Genomic DNA, 20,771 nt, shown 5'->3' on the forward strand with positions numbered 1-20,771 from the left:
TGTCGCCCAAGCTGGAATGCGGTGGCATGATCTTGGCTCACTGCAACCTCCTCTTCCCGAGTTCAAGCGATCTTGTGCCTCAGCCTCCCAAGTAGCTGGGATTACAGGCACGCACCACCATGCTTGGCTAATTTTTGTATTTTTAGTAGAGACGGGGTTCACCATGTTGGCCAGGCTGGTCTCGAACTCCTGACCTCGTGATCTGCCCACCTCAGCCTCCCAAAGTGCTGGGATTACAGGTGTGAGCCACCTTGCCCGGCCTATGTTTATAGATTTATTTTAGAGACACGGTCTGGCTCTATTGCCCAGGCCGGAGCTGGAGTGCAGTGGTGCAATCACAGCTCTCTGCAGGCTCCAGCTTCTGGGCGCAAGCAATCCTCCCACCTCAGCCTCCCAAGTAGCTGGGATTACAGGCACACACCACCACGCCCAGCTAATGTTTTTTTGTAGAGATGGGATCTTGCTATGTTGCCCAGTCTGGTCTTGAACTTCTGGCCTCAAGCGACCCTCCTGCCTTGGCCCCCCAAAGTGCTGGGATTACAGGTGTGAGCCACCATGCCTGGCCCATTCTGTTTTTTTGTCGGCCACTGAGGTAGAGGCCCTCTTCTAGGAAAGAATTTCTGTTTGTTTTGTTTTGTTTTTTTGAAACAGAGTCTCTCTCTGTCTCCCAGGCTGGAGTGCAGTGGCATGATCTCAGCTCACTGCAACCGCCACTTCCCGGGTTCAAGCAATTCTCCTGCCTCAACCTCCTGAAAAGCTGGGACTACAGGCATGCACCATGCCCCGCTAATTTTTGTTGTTGTTGTTGTTGGTTTTTGAGATAGAGTTTTGCTCTTGTTGCCCAGGCTGGAGTGCAGTGGCACAATCTCAGCTCACCGCAACCTCTGCCTCCCAGGTTCAAGCAATTCTCTTGCCTCAGCCTCCCAAGTAGCTGGGATTACAGGCATGCGCCACCACACCTGGCTTATTTTTGTATTTTTAGTAGAGATGGGGTTTCTCCATGTTAGCTAGCCTGGTCTCAAACTCCCGACCTCAGATGATCCGCCTGCCTCAGCCTCCCAAAGTTCTGGGGTTACAGGTGTGAGCCACCGCACCCAGCCTTTTTTTTGCATTTTTAATAGAGACTCAGTTTCATCACACTGGCCAGGCTGGTTTCGAACTCCTGGCCTCAAGTGATCCGCTGGCCTCAGCCTCCCAAAGTGCTGGATTACAGGCATGAGCCACTGTGCCAGGCCTTGTTAATATTTTTAACTCTGGCACTTCACCCTAGAGGCTGCTAGGAATCAGGTGTGCCAAGCAACTGGCACCACTCCATGGAAAGCGTCTGGGGCAGTGCCTTGGTTCTGCCAACCCTGAGAGGCCAGGCTGCCCCTTGGGCTGGGCAGTGGCCTCAGTACCGAGCCCCGGGCCAGCAAGCCCACAAGCCTTGAGAAAGACTGCACTTCCGGTGGAGGCTGCAGTTTCCTTAAAGGGAAAATCTGCCCCACCCCTGTCAAGGGCAGGACACAAGTCACTGGCATTGAAGGACCCACTCCACACCCAGCAGATTATTGACGCAGTCTTTTTTTTTCTTCCCCAGAGAGAGTCTCACTCTGTTGTCCAGGCTGGAGTGCAATGGTATGATCTTGGCTCACTGTAACCTCCACCTCCCGGGCTCAAGTGATTCTCCTGCCTCAGCCTCCTGAGTAGCTAGGATTACAGGCGCCCATCATCACGCCTGGCTAATTTTTGTATTTTTAGTAGAGACGGGGTTTTGCCATGTTGGCCAGGCTGGTCTTGAACTCCTGACCTCAAGTGATCCTCCTGCCTCAGCCTCCCAAAGTGCTGGGATTATAGGCGTGAGCCATCTTGTCCGGCCCAAGACTTTTTGCCTCAGATGCTGCAGAGCCCTGGTGAGGCCCAGGAGGGCAAGGCCCAGACAAGAGCCAAAACCCATGTAGAACCTGGCAACCTATAGCTCACACCTGTAATCCCAGCACTTTGGGAGGCTGAGGTGGGCGGATCGCTTGAGCCAAGGAGTTCGAGACCAGCCTGGGCAACAACACGAGACCCTGTCTCTACAAAAATACAAAAATTACCCGGGCTTGGTGGCGCCTGCCTGTAGTCCCAGCTACTGGGGAGGCTGAGGTGGGAGAATCATCTGAGCCCAGGGAGGTCGAGACTGCAGTGAGCCAAGATTGTGCCACTGCCCTCCAGCCTGGGTAAAATAAGTGAGACCATGTCTCAACCCCTTTCCCAGCCCGTCTGTGGCCCACTCACCCATGGGTACTGTGGGATAGGGGACAGGCCGGCTCAACACAAATGGAGGCAGGAATAACCCCAGAGAATGGGCTTTGCATGGAGCTTGGCCCCTGTCCCTGCCTGTGAGGGAGGACCAACCTCAGCCTCACCACCTGCCACTCTGAGCAAACAGGGAGCGCTGTTTCCTGAGCATCCTTCCGAAGCGGCTGAGGGATGTCAGCTGAGCCCCCGATGGGCCTGCTCTGGAGCGGGATATCTCCGGAAGCCGCCCTTGGAGCAGGCACTTCCCTATTTGGGCGTGTCCCAGTCCCATGCCTCACCGTCCCCTTGCTTGAAGCTCCAAGAGCATGAGAGTGGGCGGCTTGTTCTGCTGAGGAAAGTGTGCTGATGGATGCAGAAATGGCCGCTCCAAACACGGGTAAGCAGACGTCACCCTGTAGCTGGTGGCTCCTGGGGCCCAGCCCTGCAGAAACACATGGGGCAGGCTGGGCAGAGGGGCGCACACCCGTTATTCCCAGCGCTTTGGGAGGCTGAGGCGGGAGGATCGCTTGAGCCCAAGAGTTTGAGACCAGCCTGGGCAACATAGCAAGACTCTATCTCCACTAAAAATCAAAACAAAACAACTAGCTGGGTATGGTAGCACATGCCTGTAGTTCCAGCTACTGGGGAGGCTGAGGGGGAGGATGACTTAAGCCCAGGAGTTCAAGGCTGCAGTGAGCCACGATTGTGCCACTGCACTCCAGTCTGGGCAACAGAGCAAGACCCTGCCCCGCCCCACTGAAAGAAAGAAAAAAGAAAAGAAAAAGAAAGGAAAAGAAAAAAGAAAAAGGAGACATACGAGGCTATGGGGCAGTGTACGGGGGCCAGGCTGTGGCAGAAGCATCCCAGCGTGGCCTTCTCCAGCCCCATCCTGGTTGGGTAAGGTGTCACCATGGGTCTTCGTGTCACAGCTTCAAGGACAGACCCAACTCTGGTGTCACGAACTTAACAGGTAATGGAGTTTCCTAAAGTGTGCTCTGCAGGAGTGCTGGAAGGGCCAGCATGGAAGGACCCCAGGGAGGGAGGTTTCTTTGCTCCACAGCGTCCCCAAGCCTCACCAGGCCTCTCCCCTCCAAGTCTCTGTGTGCATCGTTCTCCAGATGTCCCTCCCCATTGCTGGAACATCCTGCAGGGGCCAGCCCAGCCTGTCGGGGGCAGAGACCCTGCACTGGCCCCCTCAAGAGTGGACCTGCGGGCTGGCTTATCTGCTCCAGTGCAGTGAGGATCAGCTGGAGCTCCGACCCGACTCACATCTGGATGCGCAGCGAGGGGCCCGTTGGGGCTGTGATACGGTGAGGAAGCCGGGCTCTGTGCTCTTGCTCCAAGTGAGTTGACCAGGGAGCCGAAGTTAAGGTGGCCTGGGAGCCACTTCCTCCTACCTGGTGGCTGGTCTGTCACAGCCACTGGAAACCCATCAGCCTCTCCCCGGGGTCTATGCGGGGCTCTTCAGCCCTCCTGGGGGCTCAGTGGCTGGGACGCTGCTTTACAGACAGTGCATGGCTCCGCCACCTGACAGCTCCCAGAGGGTTCTGGGGGTGACTATAAAGAGTGGTGCTGGCCCCGAACCTTTCCTGTTCCCCTGGATTTAGTTCCCAGCAGGTGGTGGGGAACTGAACATTTTTTCCCATAGTGGTGGGAGAGGGCTGGCCACATGGGTCCAGGCCACCCCCTCAGCCTCCACAGCCTGCCCCTCGCCCAGCCACAGGAACAGCAGAGCAGCTACCCCATCCAGGTAAGCCCCCCCCCCACACAGCCCCATCACAAAGGAATAGCCTCCTGGTGAGGTGGGAGGTGAGGAGCTTTTTATGTTTTCCTTTTATTTATTTTAGGGACAGGGTCTTGCTCTGTTGCCAAGTAAGTGCAGTGGTATGATCATGAGCTCAATGCAGCCTTGACCTCGTGGTAAAGCCATCCTCCCGCCTCAGCCTTTCGAGTGGCTGGGACTACAAGTGTGTGCCACCATGCCCAGACGCCCAGCTAAGGTTTGTATTTTTTGTAGAGATGGGGGTCTCACTATGTTGCCCAGGCTGGCCTCAAGCGATCTTCCCACCTCAGCCCCGCAAAGTACTCGGATTACAGGTGTGAGCCACTGCGCCTGGCCGGGAGCTTTAATTTTTCCTACTTGTTAACAGCGTTATGGGGCTGGGAGGAGGCTCTCAGATTTCCCTGCCCTCCTCACATCCCCAACCCCCGTGGGCGTGGGGGTGTCAAGCATGAGTCAGGCTGAGCCTGACTCTGAAGAGCTCTTTAGTCTAAACTTCAAATCTTCAACCAACCAACTCTGTTCCCTAATGCAACACGTTCCCCAAATGAAGGGACTGGACGGTGAGATATCAGGAAACCCCATGAAAATAGATGCATAATAAAGGTGAAAATCATTTAATATGTTCCCTTTTTTTTTTTTTTTTTTTTTTTTTTTTCAAAACAGTCCTGCTCTGTCGCTGAGGCTGGAGTGCAGTGGCGTGATCTTGGCTCACTGCAACTTCCGCCTCCTGGGTTCAAGCAATTCTCCCACTTTAGCCTCCCGAGTAGCTGGGATTACAGGTGCGAGTCACCACACCCGGCTAATTTTTGTACTTTTTGTAGAGACAGGTTTTCACCGTGTAGGCCAGGCTGGTCTCGAACTCCTGGCATCAAGTGATCCACCCACCTCAGCCTCCCAAAGTGTTAGGATTACAGGCGTGAGCCACTGTGCCCGGCCCCTAGTATTTTTTAAGCTCAAATGCTCCCATGTCCCCAAGACTGTGACAAACTAAATAACCAAAGCAAGTGTGGCCACGGTCCAGGTGGAAGGGTGCTGCCCGGAGGTGCGTTCCCAAACCTGGGCGGGGCTCACACTGCTCACAGCATCAGGGGTCAGCCATCTTCTCTTGAAACCCCGTGAGTTGCAGGAGGCCCTGTTCTGTGCTCCTCATTTCAATCCCAGGATCAGTCAAGTCTGGAGCCAGGGAGGCGGCTCACACGGGTCTTCCCTGGAAGGAGAGGGCGATCCGCAGCAGTTCCTGGCCCAGCTCTTGCTGCCTCCCTCCGGGGCCGAACTCAGACGACAGCTCCCGGAAAGTGACACAGACGCGGCGGGCCTCGATGTGTCTGCGGTGGATGGCGTGCTTCCACTGGTGCCGTGCGGCCCCCGTGAGGACCAGCAGGGAGCGGGCGGGTAAGGGGATGGCCACCTCCACCTCCTGGCATAGCACCGACCTGCTGGGTGCTATCACGCTGTCCACCAAGGCCTCCGGGGCAGCCGACGGGGCCGAGCAGAGGAGCAGGCTCCCGGGCGCCTCCCGACACATGGACAACACGGTGGGGGACAGGAGGTTGAGGCTGACCAGCCGCTCCCCCCACAGCCAGGCGTCGTCCAGGTGGGGGTCGATGGCAGAGCCCCGCTCGGGGCAGTAGTCCAGGTTGCACTGCTCGACGGGCCGGAAGCCCTCCAGCCCCGGGTAGAGGCCCATCCTCCGCACCACCTCCCGGCTGAAGCTGGGGAGCCCACAGAAGCCCTCGGTCTTTAGCTTCTGTTTCCGAAAATTGACTTTGGGGCCATAGTCCTAAAGGATGAAGACAAAAAGGACGTGAGGTGTCTGAGTTTACCAAGATGTCTACCACAGACTAGGTCGGAAGAATTCAATCACAGTGACCGAGGCAAGGAAAAGCCCCCTGGCTTCATGGAGGTGAAGCAGGAGGAGGCAGACTCAAGGAGACAGAAGTGACAGCAAATGGCCGGGCGTGGTGGTGCATGCCTGTAATCCCAGTGCTTTGGAAGGCTGAAGCGGAAGGAGCTCTTGAGGCCAGGAGTTCGAGACCAGTCTGGGCAACAAAGTGAGACCTCCTTTCTACAAGAAATTTAAAAATTAGGCTGGGCATGGTGGCTCACGCCTATCATCCCAACACTTTGGGAGGCCCAGGCAGGTGGATTGTTTGAGCCCAGGAGTTCGAGACCAGCCTGGGCAACATAGCAAAACTCCGTCTCTAGTAAAAAAACAAAAATTAGACAGATGTGGTGGCACAGGCCTTAGTCCCAGCTACTTAGGAGGCTGAGGTGAGAGGACTGTTGGAGCTCAGGAGGTTGAGGCTGCGGTGAGTGGAGACCGAGCCACTGTACTCCAGCTTGGGAGACAGAATGAGACACCCTGTCTCAAAATAATAATAATTATCTGGGCTTGGTAGCACATGCCTTAGTGTCAGCTACTCAGGAGGCTGAGGTAGGAGGACCGCTAGAGCCTGGGGGGGTCAAGGCTGTGGTGAGCCGAGATCGCACCATTGCACTCCAGTCTGGGCGACAGAGCGAGACCCTGTCTCAAAAAAAACAAAAACAAAAACAAAAAACCTGTACACAAATGTTCACAACAGCCAAAAAGTGACAACAACGCCAATGTCCATCGACAGATGAATGAGGAAATGAAATGTACAAACATCCAACAGGATGTCACAAAAGAATGGGGCCGGGCGCGGTGGCTCATGCCTGTAATCCCAGCACTTTGAGAGGCCGAGGCGGGCGGATCACTTGTCAGGAGTTCGAGACCAGCCTGGTCAACATGGTGAAACCCCGTCTCCACTAACAATACAAGAATTAGCTGGGCATAGTGGCAGGCACCTGTAGTCCCAGCTACTTGGGAGGCTGAGCCAGAAGAATGGCTTGAACCCGGGAGGCAGAGGTTGCAGTGAGTTCAGGTCATGCCACTGTACCCCAGCCTGGGTGGCAGAGCGAGACTCTGTCTCAAAAAAAAAAAAAAAAAAACAAACTACAATGAAGGGTGAGGGGGCACCTGGGGATGTTTGGACACAGGTGGGGAAGGAGTTGGAGGGAGCGGTGGGCCCGGGGAGGGGGAAGGTGGGAATGCGTGTGAGGAGACAGGACACTGATGGTGACAATGGGAGGTGGGGGCGCCTGCAGCTTGGGAGAATGGGGTGCCTTCACCACGACCAAGCCAGCTGCAGAGAGGGGCAGAGAGCCCAGCAGCGCATATCACGGGGAGATGGGGTGCCCGGGTGCACCTCTGCCCGTCGGACACATGTCCTGCAGTGAGTCTGGCTGCCCACAGCCCCAAGGTCTGGGGAACTCGCCCACTACCAAACCTGGAGGTTTGTGGGGTGTGGCTGCAAGGAGGGGGACGGCCCCCAGCAGTAGGGCTGTCCCCTCAGCGCAGCCCAGCACCCCCCATGAGCTCAGGGTCAGTCTACCTGCTTCCTCCGTCCAGACTGGGAGAGCTTCCAGGGGTCACGGTCCATGAGCCGCACCAACTCAGCTTCTTCCTCCCGGGTCACAAAGTCCTCGATCAGCATCACTCCTGGGAAGGGGAAGGCCCAGCCCTCAAAGTCAGACTCCTCTGCGCCCACGGCCCAGCCAGTGTCGGAGCAGTAAACGAAACGGTATGTTTTCTGCAAAAGAAACACAGGTCCACAGGCTGGGCAACACAGTGAGACCTGGTCCCTACGAAAAGTTAAAACAGGCCGGGCGCGGTGGCTCACGCCTGTAATTCCAGCACTTTGGGAGGCCGAGGCAGGTGGATCAGCTGAGGTCAGGAGTTCAAGACCAGCCTGGCCAATATGGTGAAACCCCATCTCTACTAAAAATACAAAAATTAGCCAGGCGTGGTGGCAGGTGCCTGTAATCCCAGCTACTCAGGAAGCTGAGGCTGGAGAATTGCTTAAACCCAGAAGGCAGAGGTTGCAGTGAGCCAAGATGGCACCACTGCACTCCAGCCTGGGCCACAGGGTGAGACTCAAAAAAAAAAAAAAAAAAAGTTTAAATAAAAATTAGCTGGGTGTGGCAGAGCACACCTGTCATTTCAGCCACTCAGGAGGCTGAGGCAGGAGGATCATTTGAGCCTAGGAGGTTGAGGCTACAGTGAGCCATGGTTGCGCTACTGCACTCCAGCCTGGACAACAAAGCAAGACCCTGTCTCAAAAAAAAAAAAAAAAAAAAAAAAAGGAAAGACACATCCTGGAGCCATGGCAGCCCCTGGCACTTGTGTGCCCTCAGGAGCCCCTCTGATGGCTCATTCTTCCCCTCAGGACACCGTGGAAGGCAGCTGGAGTCTAAGGGGAGGTGCAGGCAGAGCCTCTGCCCCAGGCTGACCGGGGAAGGCCCGCAGCCCTCTTGAGCTAACACGGATTTGATTGGTTTCCTTTCTCACTTTCCTCCCCCATAAAAGAGAAGGGTTTGTACAACACGTTTTTCCTTCTCCATTTTACAAATGAGGCTCAGCAAAGTTAAGGAACCAGCCCGAGGCTGGACAGCACCTCCTGCACTCCCATCTCCTCAGCTGCTTCCAGGAGGCCCCAAACTGCCTGACTACCTTGAATCTGTGCACCCTAATCTCTTTAGGTCTTTGCTGATGCCACCCCGGTGTCCCAGGGTCTGGCCCGTGCCTATCACCAGCCTGAGGGTCATCTAGGAGGGCAGCCTCCTTCCCTACAGAGCTGAGTGTTCAGCTAAGCTCCTCAGTGCCCCAACCTCCCTTCTCTTCACTCTTGTCCTCAGGGCACCTTTCCAGACCCAGCATCACCCCTCAATCCTCATACCCTGGGCTGTCACTCAACTCCCACCCTATGTCCCTCTCTGCTCTGCCACCATCCCCGAGGCCTGGCGGTACTCTAAGGGCTCCCCCATGCTAAAGAAAGTAGAAACCACACCGGGCATGGTGGCTCATGCCTGTAATCCCAACACTTTGGGAGGCCAAGGTGGACGGATCACCTGGGGTCAGGAGTTCGAGACCAGCCTGGCCAACATGGTGAAACTCCATCTCTACTAAAAATACAAAAACTAGCCGGGCATCGTGGTGCGTGCCTGTAGTCCCAGCTACTCAGGCGGCTGAGGCAGGAGAATCCCTTGAACTCGGAAGGTGGAGATTGCAGTGAGCCGAGATTGTGCTAGTGGACACCAGCCTGGGTGACAGAGTGAGACCCATTTTGAAAATAATAATAATACATTTGTTTGTTTTTTTGAGATGGAGTCTCAGTCTGTCACCAGGACTGGAGTGTGGTGGCACGATCTCGGCTCACTGCAACCTCTACCTCCTGGGTTCAAGTGATTCTCCTGCCTCAACCTCCCGAGTAGCTGGGACTACAGGTGCACGCCACTACGCCCAGCTAATTTTTTTCTTGTATTTTAGTAGAGACGGGGTTTCACCATGTTGACCAGGATGGTCTTGAACTCCTGACCTTGTGATCCTCCCGCCTTGGCCTCCCAAAATGCTCGGATTACAGGTGTGAACCACCACGCCTGGCCAATAATAAATTTTTAAAAAAGAGTTTCGCCCATGAAATAGCCAGTATTTGCATCCATGGCACTGAACATTTTACATGGATTATCTAGTTTCATCCCCAGGACAGCCCCAAGAGGAAGGTACCATAACTATCATGGGCAGGAGGTGTAGACATGCAGAGGTTCTGGCCAGAGTCACCCACTGAGGACCTCCGAGGCCACCAGAACTCAGCCCTGGGCTCTGTGGCCTGTCTCCTCTTCCTCTCCCATCTCCAGGCCCCTCACACCCTGGGCTGCCACTCACTGTGGGCCGCTGTCTTTCTCTGTTCTTCCCTCCAGGAACCTCAGCCCCTTCTAACACTTTACTTCCAGCCACCGACTCCAGCTCAGACACCTCCTGAGATTGGCACTATCTCCTCCTGCTCCTGGGGCCCTCCCACGGGAAACATTAAAACTGGGAGTCCCCTGTATGTCAGCTGAGCAGGATGGACTTGTCCGAAAGGCCATGGAGCACTCTTGAAGGGTTTTAAAGGAGTGACGAGGTCAAATGTGAATTTTAGAAAGATCTGGAGGGGGGAGGGGCAGATATGAAGGGGTGCAGGCTGGAAAGCCAGTGAGGAACTGCCCCCGTGCCCTGAGATCCTGGACACCTCACTCTCCTTGTTCCATAGCCATCGGGTTGGGAAGGTGTCACCTTCACATGGCCACTGGCACAGGTCAGACTTGCCACAATCTTTTTTCTTTCTTTTTTTTTTTTTTTTTTTTGTTTGAGGCAGGGTCTCGCTCTGTCACTCAGGCTGGAGTGTAGTGGCGCTCACAGCTCACTGCAGCCTTGACCTCCTGGGCTCAGGCAATCCTCCCACCTCAGCCTCCCAAGTAACTGGGACTATAAGCACACACCACCACATCTAGCTAATTTTTAAATTTTTTGTAGAGACAGGGTCTTGCTATGTTGTCCAAGCTGGTCTCAAACTCCTGGACTCAGACGATCCTCCTGCCTCAGCCTTCTAAAGGGCTGGGATTATAGGCATGAGCCACCGCACCTGGCCCCTTCCACAAATTAAAACTCTTAAGTTCATTCATATTGGTGTACAGCCATCAGCACCAGTCAGAACTTCTTCATCTTGCAAAACTGAAACTCTTTCCCTATTAAACAACAGGTCCCCATCTCCCCTTCCAGAGCCCCTGGCAACAACCCTTCTACTTTCTGTCCCTGTGACTACCCTACATAGCTCACACAACAGGAATCCTGCAGTATTTGTCTTCTGTGACTGCTTCCTTAACTTAGCATCGTGTCCCCAAGGTTCATCCACGCTGTAACATATGTCAAAATGTCTTTTTTTTTTTTTTTTTTTTTGAGACGGGGTCTCACTATGTTGCCCAAGCTGGAGGGCAGTGGTGTGATCACAGCTCACTGCAGCCTTGACCTCTGAGGCTCAAGCAACCCTCCCACCTCAGCCTCCTGGGTAGCTGGGACTACAGGTGCGTGTCACCATGCATGGCTAATTTTTTGTAGAGGTAGGGTTTCACCATGTTGCCCATGCTGGTCTCAACTCCTGGGTTCAGGTGATCCGCCTGCCTCAGTCTCCCGAAGTGCTGGAATTACAGGTGTGAGCCACCGTGCCCGGCCTGTCCTTCCTTTTTAAGGCTGAATAGTATTCCACTATGTACACCACGTTTTGTGGATCAATTCATCTCTTTTTTTTTTGAGAAGGAGTCTTGCTCTGTCACCCAAGCTGGAGTGCAGTGGTGATCTCGGCTCACTGCAACCTCTGCCTCCTGGGTTCAAGCGATTCTCTTGCCTTAGCCTCCTGAGTAGCTGGGATTACAGCTGTGCCTCACTAAGCCCGGCAAGTTTTTGTAATTTTAGTAGAGGCAGGGTTTTGCCATGTTAGCCAGGCAGGTCTCAAACTCCTGACCTCAGGTGATCTGCCCACCTCAGCCTCCCAAAGTGCTGGGATTACAGGCGTGAGCCACCACACCCAGCCCAAGTATCTTGATAGATACTTGGTTTGCTTCCATCTTTGGGCTGTCGTGAATAATGCTGCTATGAACATGGGTGTGCAAATATCTCTTCCAGACCCTGCTTTTAGTTCCTTTGGATATATACCCAGAAGCAGGATTGTGGATCATGGGTAATTCTATGTTTAATTCATGAGGCATGCCATGCTGTTTCCATAGGACCTTGGGCACTTTTACCATGGACGTTGGGGCAGTTTCTTCACTGGCTTCCCAGCCTCCACACCTTCATATCTGCCCCTTCCCTTCCCAGGATCTTTCTAAAATTCACATTTGACTTCATCACTCCTTTAAAACCCTTCAAGCGCTCTCCATGGCCGTTGGGACAAGTCCAGCCTGCTCAGCTGATGCACCGGGGACCATCTGTGATCAGACCCCCGCCAACCTCTCCAGCCTCATCTCTCTCACCTGAGGCATCACCAATCCACCTTCCTACCCCACGCAGTTTTCTGGGTTGGAATGCCCTTGCAACCAACCACAATCCTTCCATGCCAGCCCAAAGGCGCTGAGTTCTTTTTCTTTTTTTATTATTTTCTTTTTGTGAGACAGTGGCTCGATCATAGCTCACTGTAGCCTCCAGCTCCTGGGTTGGAGCGATCTTTGGGTTCCTCTTCGTTAGTTAACTGGAATTCACTGTCTCCTTGCCTATTGCCGTCCACGGCCTTCAGGCACCGTTGGATTGGTATTCAGAACCCTCGATCGACCCTTTCCCTGTCATCTCCCTGCAGGCCCGTGAAGCTCCCAGCGCCAGACCCGAGAGGCTACGTCGAGGTTTGCAGGCAGATCCCCCCAGAGTCCCCGAGGTGACCTGTAATCGAACCCACCCACGTTCCAGCTCCTTCCCCACTCCCAGGCCCGCTCCTTAAAGCCCTCATCTCCTCACCGTGCATCACCCCTACCGCAAGGGTCCCTCACAGGCTTCGATCCCGGCCCCTATCCTGGCCAAGCTGGACCTCAGTTTCCCCAGATGCAGAGCGACGCTTGTGGGCGCGGCCCCTCTCCCACCCCTTACCGCTGGGGGCAGCTCCCAGGGCGGGTCACCGCCGCGCTGCCGCTCGCAGATCAGACAGGTCCGGATGCCCTTGCAACCGCATTCCCGAAGGACTTCGGGGGTCTCGGCGGTAGCCGCCGCCATCGCGCCGTCCGGGTGGCCAGTGCGCAGGCGCGGCCGTGGGGGCCGCTGGGAGTTGTAGTCCTCGCGGGGCGGGGGCACGAGGCCTAGGTTCTGCTTCCTTCCGGTCGTTAACGCCCACGGGCTCGCGCGGCGCCGCCTCCTGGGCTCAGTTACCGCGGACGCCAGTACCGGGCTCCAGGAGACGCGGGGCGACGCTAGACGCCGGGGTGGCCGACTGGGTCAGCGCGGGCTGCGCCTCCTCGCCATGGGCCCCCTCTCGGCGCGGCTGCTAATGCAGCGCGGGCGCCCCAAGAGCGACCGGCTGGGGAAGATCCGGAGTCTGGAGTAAGAGCCGGGCAGGGGGCGAGGCTGTGTCCTCGGGGCCGGGCGGTCGGGGGGAAGAGCGGGGACCCTCCCCAGCGGCCCGCCTGTCCCCGTTATCGCCCTCTGGGTTCGGCAGAGTGGTCCAAATGTCTTCTTGTTGGGAGATCGTGGTCCCACCCGCTCGCCGGGAGCCCCGAGGGGCCTCATCCCCTTAAGGGAGCCCCGACAGTTAGGGGCACAGCCTGCCGCTATCGTTAGAGGGCCTGGGAAGCACAGACGAGCCCCCGAAGGATCAGGAAGAGCATCCTGGAGGGGGCTAGGATGCCCCCCAGTCCTAAAGTAGTTGCAGTTTTTTGTTTTTGTTTTTAAGTGGTAGGGAGTCGGGAGTAGTGGCGCGCGCTTCTAGTCTCAGCTACTCGAGAGGCTGAGGCGGGAGGATCCCTCAGCCCAGAGTTGGAGGCAGCAGTGAGCTATGATCGCGCCTAGGTGACTGAGTGACACCCCGTCTCTAAAAATAAAGTAACGGGGGGATGGGCAGGGCGGCTACACTTGTGCGAGAAATGTCAGGTGAAAAAGCCTTCTGAGGTAGCCGGGGCAGATTGGTGTGGGGTGCAAAGCCTGCCTGCCCCCTAAGCCTTCTACCCCCAACTCCAGCCTGTCAGGATTGGAGCTGCTCTCCGAGCACCTGGACCCCAAGCTCCTGTGCCGCCTGACGCAGCTGCAGGAGCTTGACCTGTCTAACAACCAGCTGGAGACGCTGCCGGACAACCTGGGCCTGTCCCACCTGCGTGTCCTCCGCTGCGCCAACAACCAGCTGGGGGATGTTACTGCTTTGTGCCAGTTCCCCAAGCTCGAGGAACTCAGCCTGGAGGGCAACCCCTTCCTGACGGTAAGTGGGGGCCTCCCACCAGCTTCATACCTGGGGCCAGGACTCTGTTGGGCTCAGGCTCAGCATCTCCTGAGCCACTGCCCTTCACCCCCTCTTCCCCAGGTCAGTGACAACCTGAAAGTCTCCTTTCTCCTGCCCACGCTCCGTAAGGTCAATGGCAAGGATGCGTCCTCAACTTACTCTCAGGTGGAGAACCTGAATCGGGAGCTGACCAGCAGGGTAAGGGGATGAGAGGATTATTGTGTGCTTAGGAGCTGTGGGGCCGTTGGGAGAATGATAGAATTGGACATCAGGAGGATGTTGAGGAGGGTGACTGATAGGGGCTCTTTGCCCCAACAGCCCCTAGCCTGATGTGCTACTTTTTTTTTTTTTTTTTTTTGAGATGGAGTCTCACTCCGTCGCCCAGGCTGGAGTGCAGTGATGCGATCTTGGCTCACTGCAACCTCTGCCTCCCAGGTTCAAGTGATTCTCCTGCCTCAGCCTCCCGAGTAACTAGGATTACAAGCACCTGCCACCATGCCCAGCTAATTTTTTTGTATTTTTAGTAGAGACAGGGTTTCACCATGTTGGCCAGGCTGGTCTCAAACTCCTGGCCTTAGGTGATCTGCCCGCCTTGGCCTCCCAAAGTGCCGGGATTACAGGTATGAGTCACCACACCCGGCCTGACTCTTCTAAGTAGCTTTTGCTGGGGTGTTTCTTTTTTACTTTACTATTTTTTTTTTTTTTTTTTTTTTTTAGAGACAGGGTCTCGCTCTGCTGCCCATGTTGAAGTGCAGTGGTGTGATCATAGCTCACTGCAGCCTCCAACTCCTGGGCTCAAGCGATCTTCCCGCCTTAGCCTTCTGAATAGCTGGGGCTTTAGGCGCATGCCACCACGTCTGGATCATTTTAAAATTTTTTGTAGAGATAGGATCTTGCTCTGTTCCCCGGGCGCCAACTCCTGGCCTGAAGCGATGCTTCTTCCTCAGCCTCCCAGTGGCTGGGACTGTAGGCACCTGGGCTGTTTCTGATGTGTGTGTGTGTGGTGTTTATGAGGCTGTGATTCCAGGAGGCTTCCAGCAGGTGGCGGGATTGAGATTCCCTGAGATGGAGGGCTGGGTCCGGAGGAGCTGGGGTGGGCCGGGCCTGGATCTGGTCCCTCTTGCACCAGGTCACAGCTCACTGGGAGAAGTTCATGGCCACACTGGGCCCTGAAGAGGAAGCTGAGAAGGCCCAGGCGGACTTTGTGAAGTCGGCTGTCAGGGATGTCCGCTACGGGCCCGAGTCCCTCAGCGAGTTCACCCAGTGGCGGGTATGTCCCTGTCCCAATGTGCAGAGAGTCACTGGCTCTCGTATCCCTAGCTGCCTGGAGGTCCCTGGCCGTGAAGGGCTGAGGGGCTGTGGGAGTGGAGTGAGTCAGGGTGGGCAGCCCTGTTGGCTGGAGAGGCCCTTCCCCAACTCTGGAAGCACAAGCTCCCCCTGACTATGCATCGGCAGGGCTGGGGGCACCTGGGACTCTGCCCAGCTTCCTGATGGCCTGGCCCCACCCAGGTGCGGATGATCTCTGAGGAGCTGGTGGCCTCCAGTAGGACCCAGGTGCAAAAGGCTAACAGCCCAGAGAAGCCCCCAGAAGCTGGAGCTGCCCACAAGCCCAGGGTGAGTGCAGCTCCCAGGGCTCTGAGGCCAGCCCAGTCCCTCCTGCCCGGAGAAGCTGCAGGAGACCAAGGCGTCCTGGGCATGTGCCCAGGAGGCACCCCAGGTCCCGGCTCACTCCCTAGGTGACCCCGGGCCAGCCTGGGCCTCCTGCACCCACAGTGAGGTGGGGTCCAGCCTGTGATGGGGAGGAAGGAAGCCCCAGGCAGACAGGCCCATGGTCACAAGGCCCCCTCCACAGGCCAGACTGGCAGCCTTGAAACGGCCAGACGACGTCCCACTCAGCCTCTCTCCCAGCAAGCGGGCGTGTGCCTCCCCGTCGGCCCAGGTGGAGGGCGGCCCTGTGGCAGGCTCCGATGGCAGCCAGGTGAGCTGAGGTGGCAAGGAGCAGGTGGCAGATGAGCCGGGGCTGGGCAGCCGTGACCCTCCTCTCCCCCTACAGCCTGCTGTGAAGCTGGAGCCCCTGCACTTCTTGCAGTGCCACAGCAAGAACAACAGCCCCCAGGACCTCGAGACCCAGCTGTGGGCCTGTGCCTTCGAGCCGGCCTGGGAGGAGGGTACATGGTGGCGGGCGGGCGGGGCAAGGGCCGCTGGAAATGGGGCCGCCTGGATGGATGGGGGATCAGGAGACAGAGCTTAAAAGGCGCCATTAAGGCTGGGAGGAGGAGGCTGCAGGGAGGACCTGGATGGGAAATGTCTCTGTTCATCTGACCTCTCAAAACCGGGTACTCAGGGGCCACATCCCAGACTGTGGCCACGTGCGGCGGGGAGGCTGTGTGCGTAATTGACTGCCAGACGGGCATCGTGCTCCACAAGTACAAGGCACCTGGCGAGGTGAGTGCAGGGCCCTGTCCCTGCTGGGCAGGGGTGCCAGACTGACTCCTGAATAGCAGCATGGGGATGGATGCAGGCTCGGCCCCCTGCCCCGCGGCCTTTCTCTTTCATGCTGGGGCTCCCTCCCCCAGGCCCGGGCTACCCGCATGTTCACACCAATACCTCTGCCCCAGTGACTGTTTCCTCTAACCCCCGCCCAGGAGTTCTTTTCTGTGGCCTGGACCGCTCTGATGGTGGTCACACAGGCCGGCCACAAGAAGCGCTGGAGTGTGCTGGCGGCCGCAGGCCTGCGGGGCCTGGTCCGGCTGCTGCATGTGCGTGCTGGCTTCTGCTGCGGGGTCATCCGGGCCCATAAGAAGGCCATCGCCACCCTGTGCTTCAGCCCCGCCCACGAGACCCACCTCTTCAGTAAGCCCCTCCCCTTCACCCCTGGGACCCCCAAGCACCCCTGTCCTGCTGCCCCAGTAGCCTCCACGCTCCCCTCCCTGGGATGGCTGGGAGCTCGGGCGCCTGCCAGGCCCCAGTCTGCACCGCTCCGACTCTAGCTTTGGCAGGAAGCCATGTCACTTCAACCCTGGCTTTATCCACAGCCTGCTCTGTGGCCTTGGAGTTTTCCAGCAGCCTGGGCCACCACTCTGTCCCCTGTCAGTGACCTGGGGGGATGCCCCTGCCCCCGGGTGTGGCGCCCCCGGCAAGCGGGATGGATGAGCCACAGGAAGTGGCCGCTGGAGCCACCGCCTCAGGTTAGCGCGAGGAGACAGGGATTGCAGGCCCGGGAGTGTTCCTGTTTCCTAGCCTCGGCCCGCCCTCCCTGCCTCGGAGGGGCTGGCCTTGGGACCGTGGGCTCAGCCTGGGTTGCAGCCAGCAGGAGGGAGCAGGGTCACCTCAGGGCCACTTCTCCCCTGCCCCACCCCTCCTCAGCGGCCTCCTATGACAAGCGGATCATCCTCTGGGACATTGGGGTGCCCAACCAGGACTACGAATTCCAGGCCAGGTGATGCTTCGGGCAAGGCTGGGGAGTGGCCAGCTGCTGGGGCAGGGACACCTCGGTCCAGGTCTGATGCTCTGCTCCCCCTTGCCCACTGGCAGCCAGCTGCTCACACTGGACACCACCTCCATACCCCTGCGCCTCTGCCCTGTTGCCTCCTGCCCGGACGCCCGCCTGCTGGCCGGCTGCGAGGGCGGCTGCTGCTGCTGGGACGTGCGGCTGGACCAGCCCCAAAAGAGGAGGTGAGGCTGGACAGGGGGCACCTTGGAAGCCAGGCCTCTGCACAGGGTGGCTGTTGGCCCAGATGGGCTCACAGCAGCCTGGGCACACCTGGGTAACCATAAGGGTTGTTTCTAGGGGCCTCTTCGCAGAGCTGGTTTGTCCCACCTTCCTGCCAGGCTCTGGAGGAAAGGACTCTGACCCTGCCCTCACTCTGGGTTCAGCTGTGGGACTGGGCCATGATGACCTCCCTTCACCTGGGGCTTCCGCACCATGCTGTGCCCACGTGATCCAGCCCACTCCTGCCGCTCAGCAGCAGTGTGATGTCCTCTGTGCTAGCGTAATGTCCTCATCTGTAAAGAGGGGCCGATGGCTAGCAGAGGGCAGGTGAGGTGGTGTCTGGGCAGGCAGGCTTTGGAAGTGCCAGGTTGAGGCTTTGTGGCTCATCCGTCCCACCTGGAAGGCCTCTGAGACAGGGCTTGGCAAGGGGTCCCTGTCCTCTTGGGGCCCCCAGCCTACTGAGGAAGACAGATGCTCAGCAAAGGTAGCCAATCAAAATCCCACACTGTGATGCCAGCTACGAAGGACAGGGAAAAAGAGTAACGGGCAGAGGGACACTAGCGTGGGGGCCTCAGGGGACTCTGCTGAGGTGACCAGCGGCAGATGGATATCCTGGGGCTCATGCTTTCCTCCCTGCAGCCCGGCGAGGGAGTCAGCGGGCGGAGGGTGGGAAGGTGCTTGCATGGAGGAAATGGTATGTGCAAAGGTCAGTGGCAGGGGAGCTGGCTGGCCTGCTCGGCCATGTGGCCACAGCTGGGTGGACCCAGCCCAGAACGAGGTGGCTAGGGTGCCTGGGCGGGGCATGCTGGGCTTTGTCAGCTACAGTAAGCTTTGCATTTCTTTTTATTTACTTTTTAATTGAGATGGAGTCTCCCTCTTGTCACCCAGGCTGGAGTACAGTGCCTCGATCTCGACTCACTGCAACCTCCACCGCCAGGGTCCAAGTGATCCTCCTGCCTCAGCCTCCCGAGTAGCTGGGATTACAGGCGCATGCCACCACACCCGGCTAATTTTTTTTTTTTGAGATGGAGTTTCACTCTTGTTGCCCAGGCTGGAGTGCAATGACACGATCTCGGCTCACTGCAATTTCCACCCCACCGGGTTCAAGCAATTCTTCTGCCTCAGCCTCCCGAGTAGCTGGAATTACAGGTGCATGCCAATACGCCCAGCTGATTTTTGTATTTTAATAGAGATGGGGGTTTTGCCATGTTGGCCAGGCTGGTCTCGAACTCCTGACCTCAGGTGATCCACCCGCCTCAGCTTCCCAAAGTGCCAGGATTACAGGCGTGAGCCATTGCACCCAGCTGATTTTTGTCTTTTTAATAGAGACGGGGTTTCGCCATGTTGGCCAGGCTGGTCTCAAGCTCCTGACTTAAGGTGATCCACCCACCTCAGTCTCCCAAAGTGCTGGGATTACAGGTGTAAGCCACCGCCCTGGGCCAAGATTTGGATTTTTAGCCTACCTACAACAAACAACCCAGGAGGAGCTTCGACACAGCAGCTGCTATGTTGAAAGGAACAGCAGGGGCCTTGGTGGCAGAGGTGGTGGCGGTGGTAGTTAAGGGCTTATCTTTCTCACCAGCAGCCCCTGGGCTGCCTCCTCCCCTCCCTGCCCATATGTCTGGTCCCTGTGTCTAAGATGCTGCTTCTCATACCCTCTGCCCAACTGGCTCAGGCCTGGCCCATGGTTAGCTGCTGGGCCACTCTCCTGGCTCTAGGCTAGCCTCCGAGAGTCAGGTAGCTGCCGGGACACTTCAAGCAGACACTCCCACGCACTCTCAGCTCTGAAACATTCAGCAGCCATTCCCCTGTCTTTAGAGTCAGAGCAGATGCCCCCAACAGCCCCCTGGGCCATGGCCTGGAAACACCTGCCCTACTTGGCTGCCAGGAGGCCTCTGCTCATCTCACACTCGGTCCCAGAGGCACCGGCTCGCTTTTCTGACCACCTGATCTAGCCCTGTCCTGGAAGAGCCACCCCTCATGCCTCTAGGTCACTACTGTGACTCGGGACACTCAGGTGCTGGCTCCCCCTTCCAGGACAAACTGAACCTTCCTGGGGCCAAGAATATCTCTTTGGTGCCATCTTCTGTGCAGCTTTCACACAGGGCAGGGTCCCCAGCAGGTGCCCTGCAGATGCCTGGGTGACTGGGCAGCTCTCTATCTGCAAGGAATGGCCAACTGGCATCTCCTGCTGCCCCACAGGGTGTGTGAAGTGGAATTCATCTTCTCTGAGGGCTCCGAGGCATCTGGACGGAGAGTGGATGGGCTGGCATTTGTGAATGAGGACGTCGTGGGTGAGTGAGCCCAGCTCGCGGGACAGCCTGGCCTCCGGGCACACAGATGGACTGCTTGTCCCTGGGCTGGGCTTCTGAGGATCTCTAGTGGGAGGAGGTATCTGGGAGGGGTCACCCTGCACAGCTCTCCCTTCTCCCCCACAGCCTCCAAGGGGAGCGGCCTGGGCACCATCTGCCTGTGGAGCTGGAGGCAGACGTGGGGGAGCCGGGGCAGCCAGTCCACGGTGGCAGTGGTGGTCCTGGCGCGGCTGCAGTGGTCGCCCACCGAGTTGGCCTACTTCTCACTCAGCGCCTGCCCTGGTGAGCCTGCCCCCCCTGCCCGCCCCATCCTGCACGGCCTCCGGGAGCTCTGCCCCTACTCAGACTCCACCTCTGTCCTGGCAGATAAGGGGATTGTGCTCTGTGGGGATGAGGAGGGCAACGTGTGGCTCTACGATGTCAGCAACATCCTGAAGCAGCCACCCCCGCTGCCGACAGCCCCGCAGGCCCCCACGCAGGTACCGCCCGGCTCATCCTGCCCAGGCTTGGGCTGGCAAGGCATCAGGGGCCCTGCCTTTGGTCAGCAGGAGCCCAGCCCAGCCCTCCTCTCTCTCCCCACCAGATCCTGAAGTGGCCCCAGCCCTGGGCTCTTGGCCAGGCGGTGACCAAGACCATGGTGAACACGGTGGTGGCCAATGCCTCCTTCACCTACCTCACCGCCCTGACGGACTCCAACATCGTAGCCATCTGGGGGAGGATGTAGCCTCACGCCATTGCAAAGGACCAGGGACACAGCTAACTTATTCAGCTTTGGGCCGATGCAGGTGGGGGGGTCTTTCTATCAGTGAATATTTTTATTAAACTCTACTGTGGACAAGAAGCCTGTGGAAGTGTTCCTGCTTTGATTGACAGGCAGGCCCAGGAGCTGAGGCTTC

The 20,771-nt window shown here is 57.4% G+C and overlaps 2 protein-coding genes across 2 annotated transcripts; one reads left to right on the plus strand and one right to left on the minus strand.

Moving 5' to 3' along the window:
• Window positions 1–1,536: 1,536 nt before the first annotated feature.
• Window positions 1,537–12,724, minus strand: ALKBH4 (alkB homolog 4, lysine demethylase). The gene is made up of 3 exons (XM_002817809.5): window positions 12,516–12,724; window positions 7,459–7,656; window positions 1,537–5,825 (listed from the first exon to the last, which is right to left on the minus strand). The coding sequence occupies exons 1-3, from the start codon at window positions 12,636–12,638 to the stop codon at window positions 5,238–5,240; spliced, it is 909 nt and encodes a 302-aa protein (XP_002817855.2). The 5' UTR covers window positions 12,639–12,724; the 3' UTR covers window positions 1,537–5,237.
• On the plus strand, window positions 12,664–20,716 carry LRWD1 (leucine rich repeats and WD repeat domain containing 1). The gene is made up of 15 exons (XM_002817808.5): window positions 12,664–12,962; window positions 13,596–13,830; window positions 13,933–14,049; window positions 14,981–15,121; window positions 15,361–15,465; window positions 15,704–15,829; window positions 15,905–16,019; window positions 16,196–16,296; window positions 16,497–16,704; window positions 17,218–17,290; window positions 17,386–17,526; window positions 19,766–19,857; window positions 20,002–20,157; window positions 20,242–20,354; window positions 20,459–20,716. The coding sequence occupies exons 1-15, from the start codon at window positions 12,883–12,885 to the stop codon at window positions 20,597–20,599; spliced, it is 1,944 nt and encodes a 647-aa protein (XP_002817854.3). The 5' UTR covers window positions 12,664–12,882; the 3' UTR covers window positions 20,600–20,716.
• The last annotated feature ends 55 nt before the right edge of the window (window positions 20,717–20,771 follow it).

The sequence above is a fragment of the Pongo abelii genome, chromosome 6 (genome assembly GCF_028885655.2).
Source record: "Pongo abelii isolate AG06213 chromosome 6, NHGRI_mPonAbe1-v2.0_pri, whole genome shotgun sequence".
Taxonomy (NCBI): Eukaryota; Metazoa; Chordata; class Mammalia; order Primates; family Hominidae; genus Pongo; species Pongo abelii.

What these genes read in the sequence shown, in the direction of transcription:
- ALKBH4 (XM_002817809.5), bottom strand. Translation starts at nt 12,638, where the DNA reads ATGGCGGCGGCTACCGCCGAGACCCCCGAAGTCCTTCGGGAATGCGGT. An exon ending in CCTGGGAGCTGCCCCCAGCG is followed by an intron (nt 7,657 to 12,515) that starts GTAAGGGGTGGG and finishes TTTCTTTTGCAG; the next exon opens with AAAACATACCGTTTCGTTTA. An exon ending in AGTCTGGACGGAGGAAGCAG is followed by an intron (nt 5,826 to 7,458) that starts GTAGACTGACCC and finishes TTCATCCTTTAG; the next exon opens with GACTATGGCCCCAAAGTCAA.
- LRWD1 (XM_002817808.5), top strand. Translation starts at nt 12,883, where the DNA reads ATGGGCCCCCTCTCGGCGCGGCTGCTAATGCAGCGCGGGCGCCCCAAG. An exon ending in ATCGGGAGCTGACCAGCAGG is followed by an intron (nt 14,050 to 14,980) that starts GTAAGGGGATGA and finishes CTCTTGCACCAG; the next exon opens with GTCACAGCTCACTGGGAGAA. An exon ending in GACTACGAATTCCAGGCCAG is followed by an intron (nt 17,291 to 17,385) that starts GTGATGCTTCGG and finishes GCCCACTGGCAG; the next exon opens with CCAGCTGCTCACACTGGACA.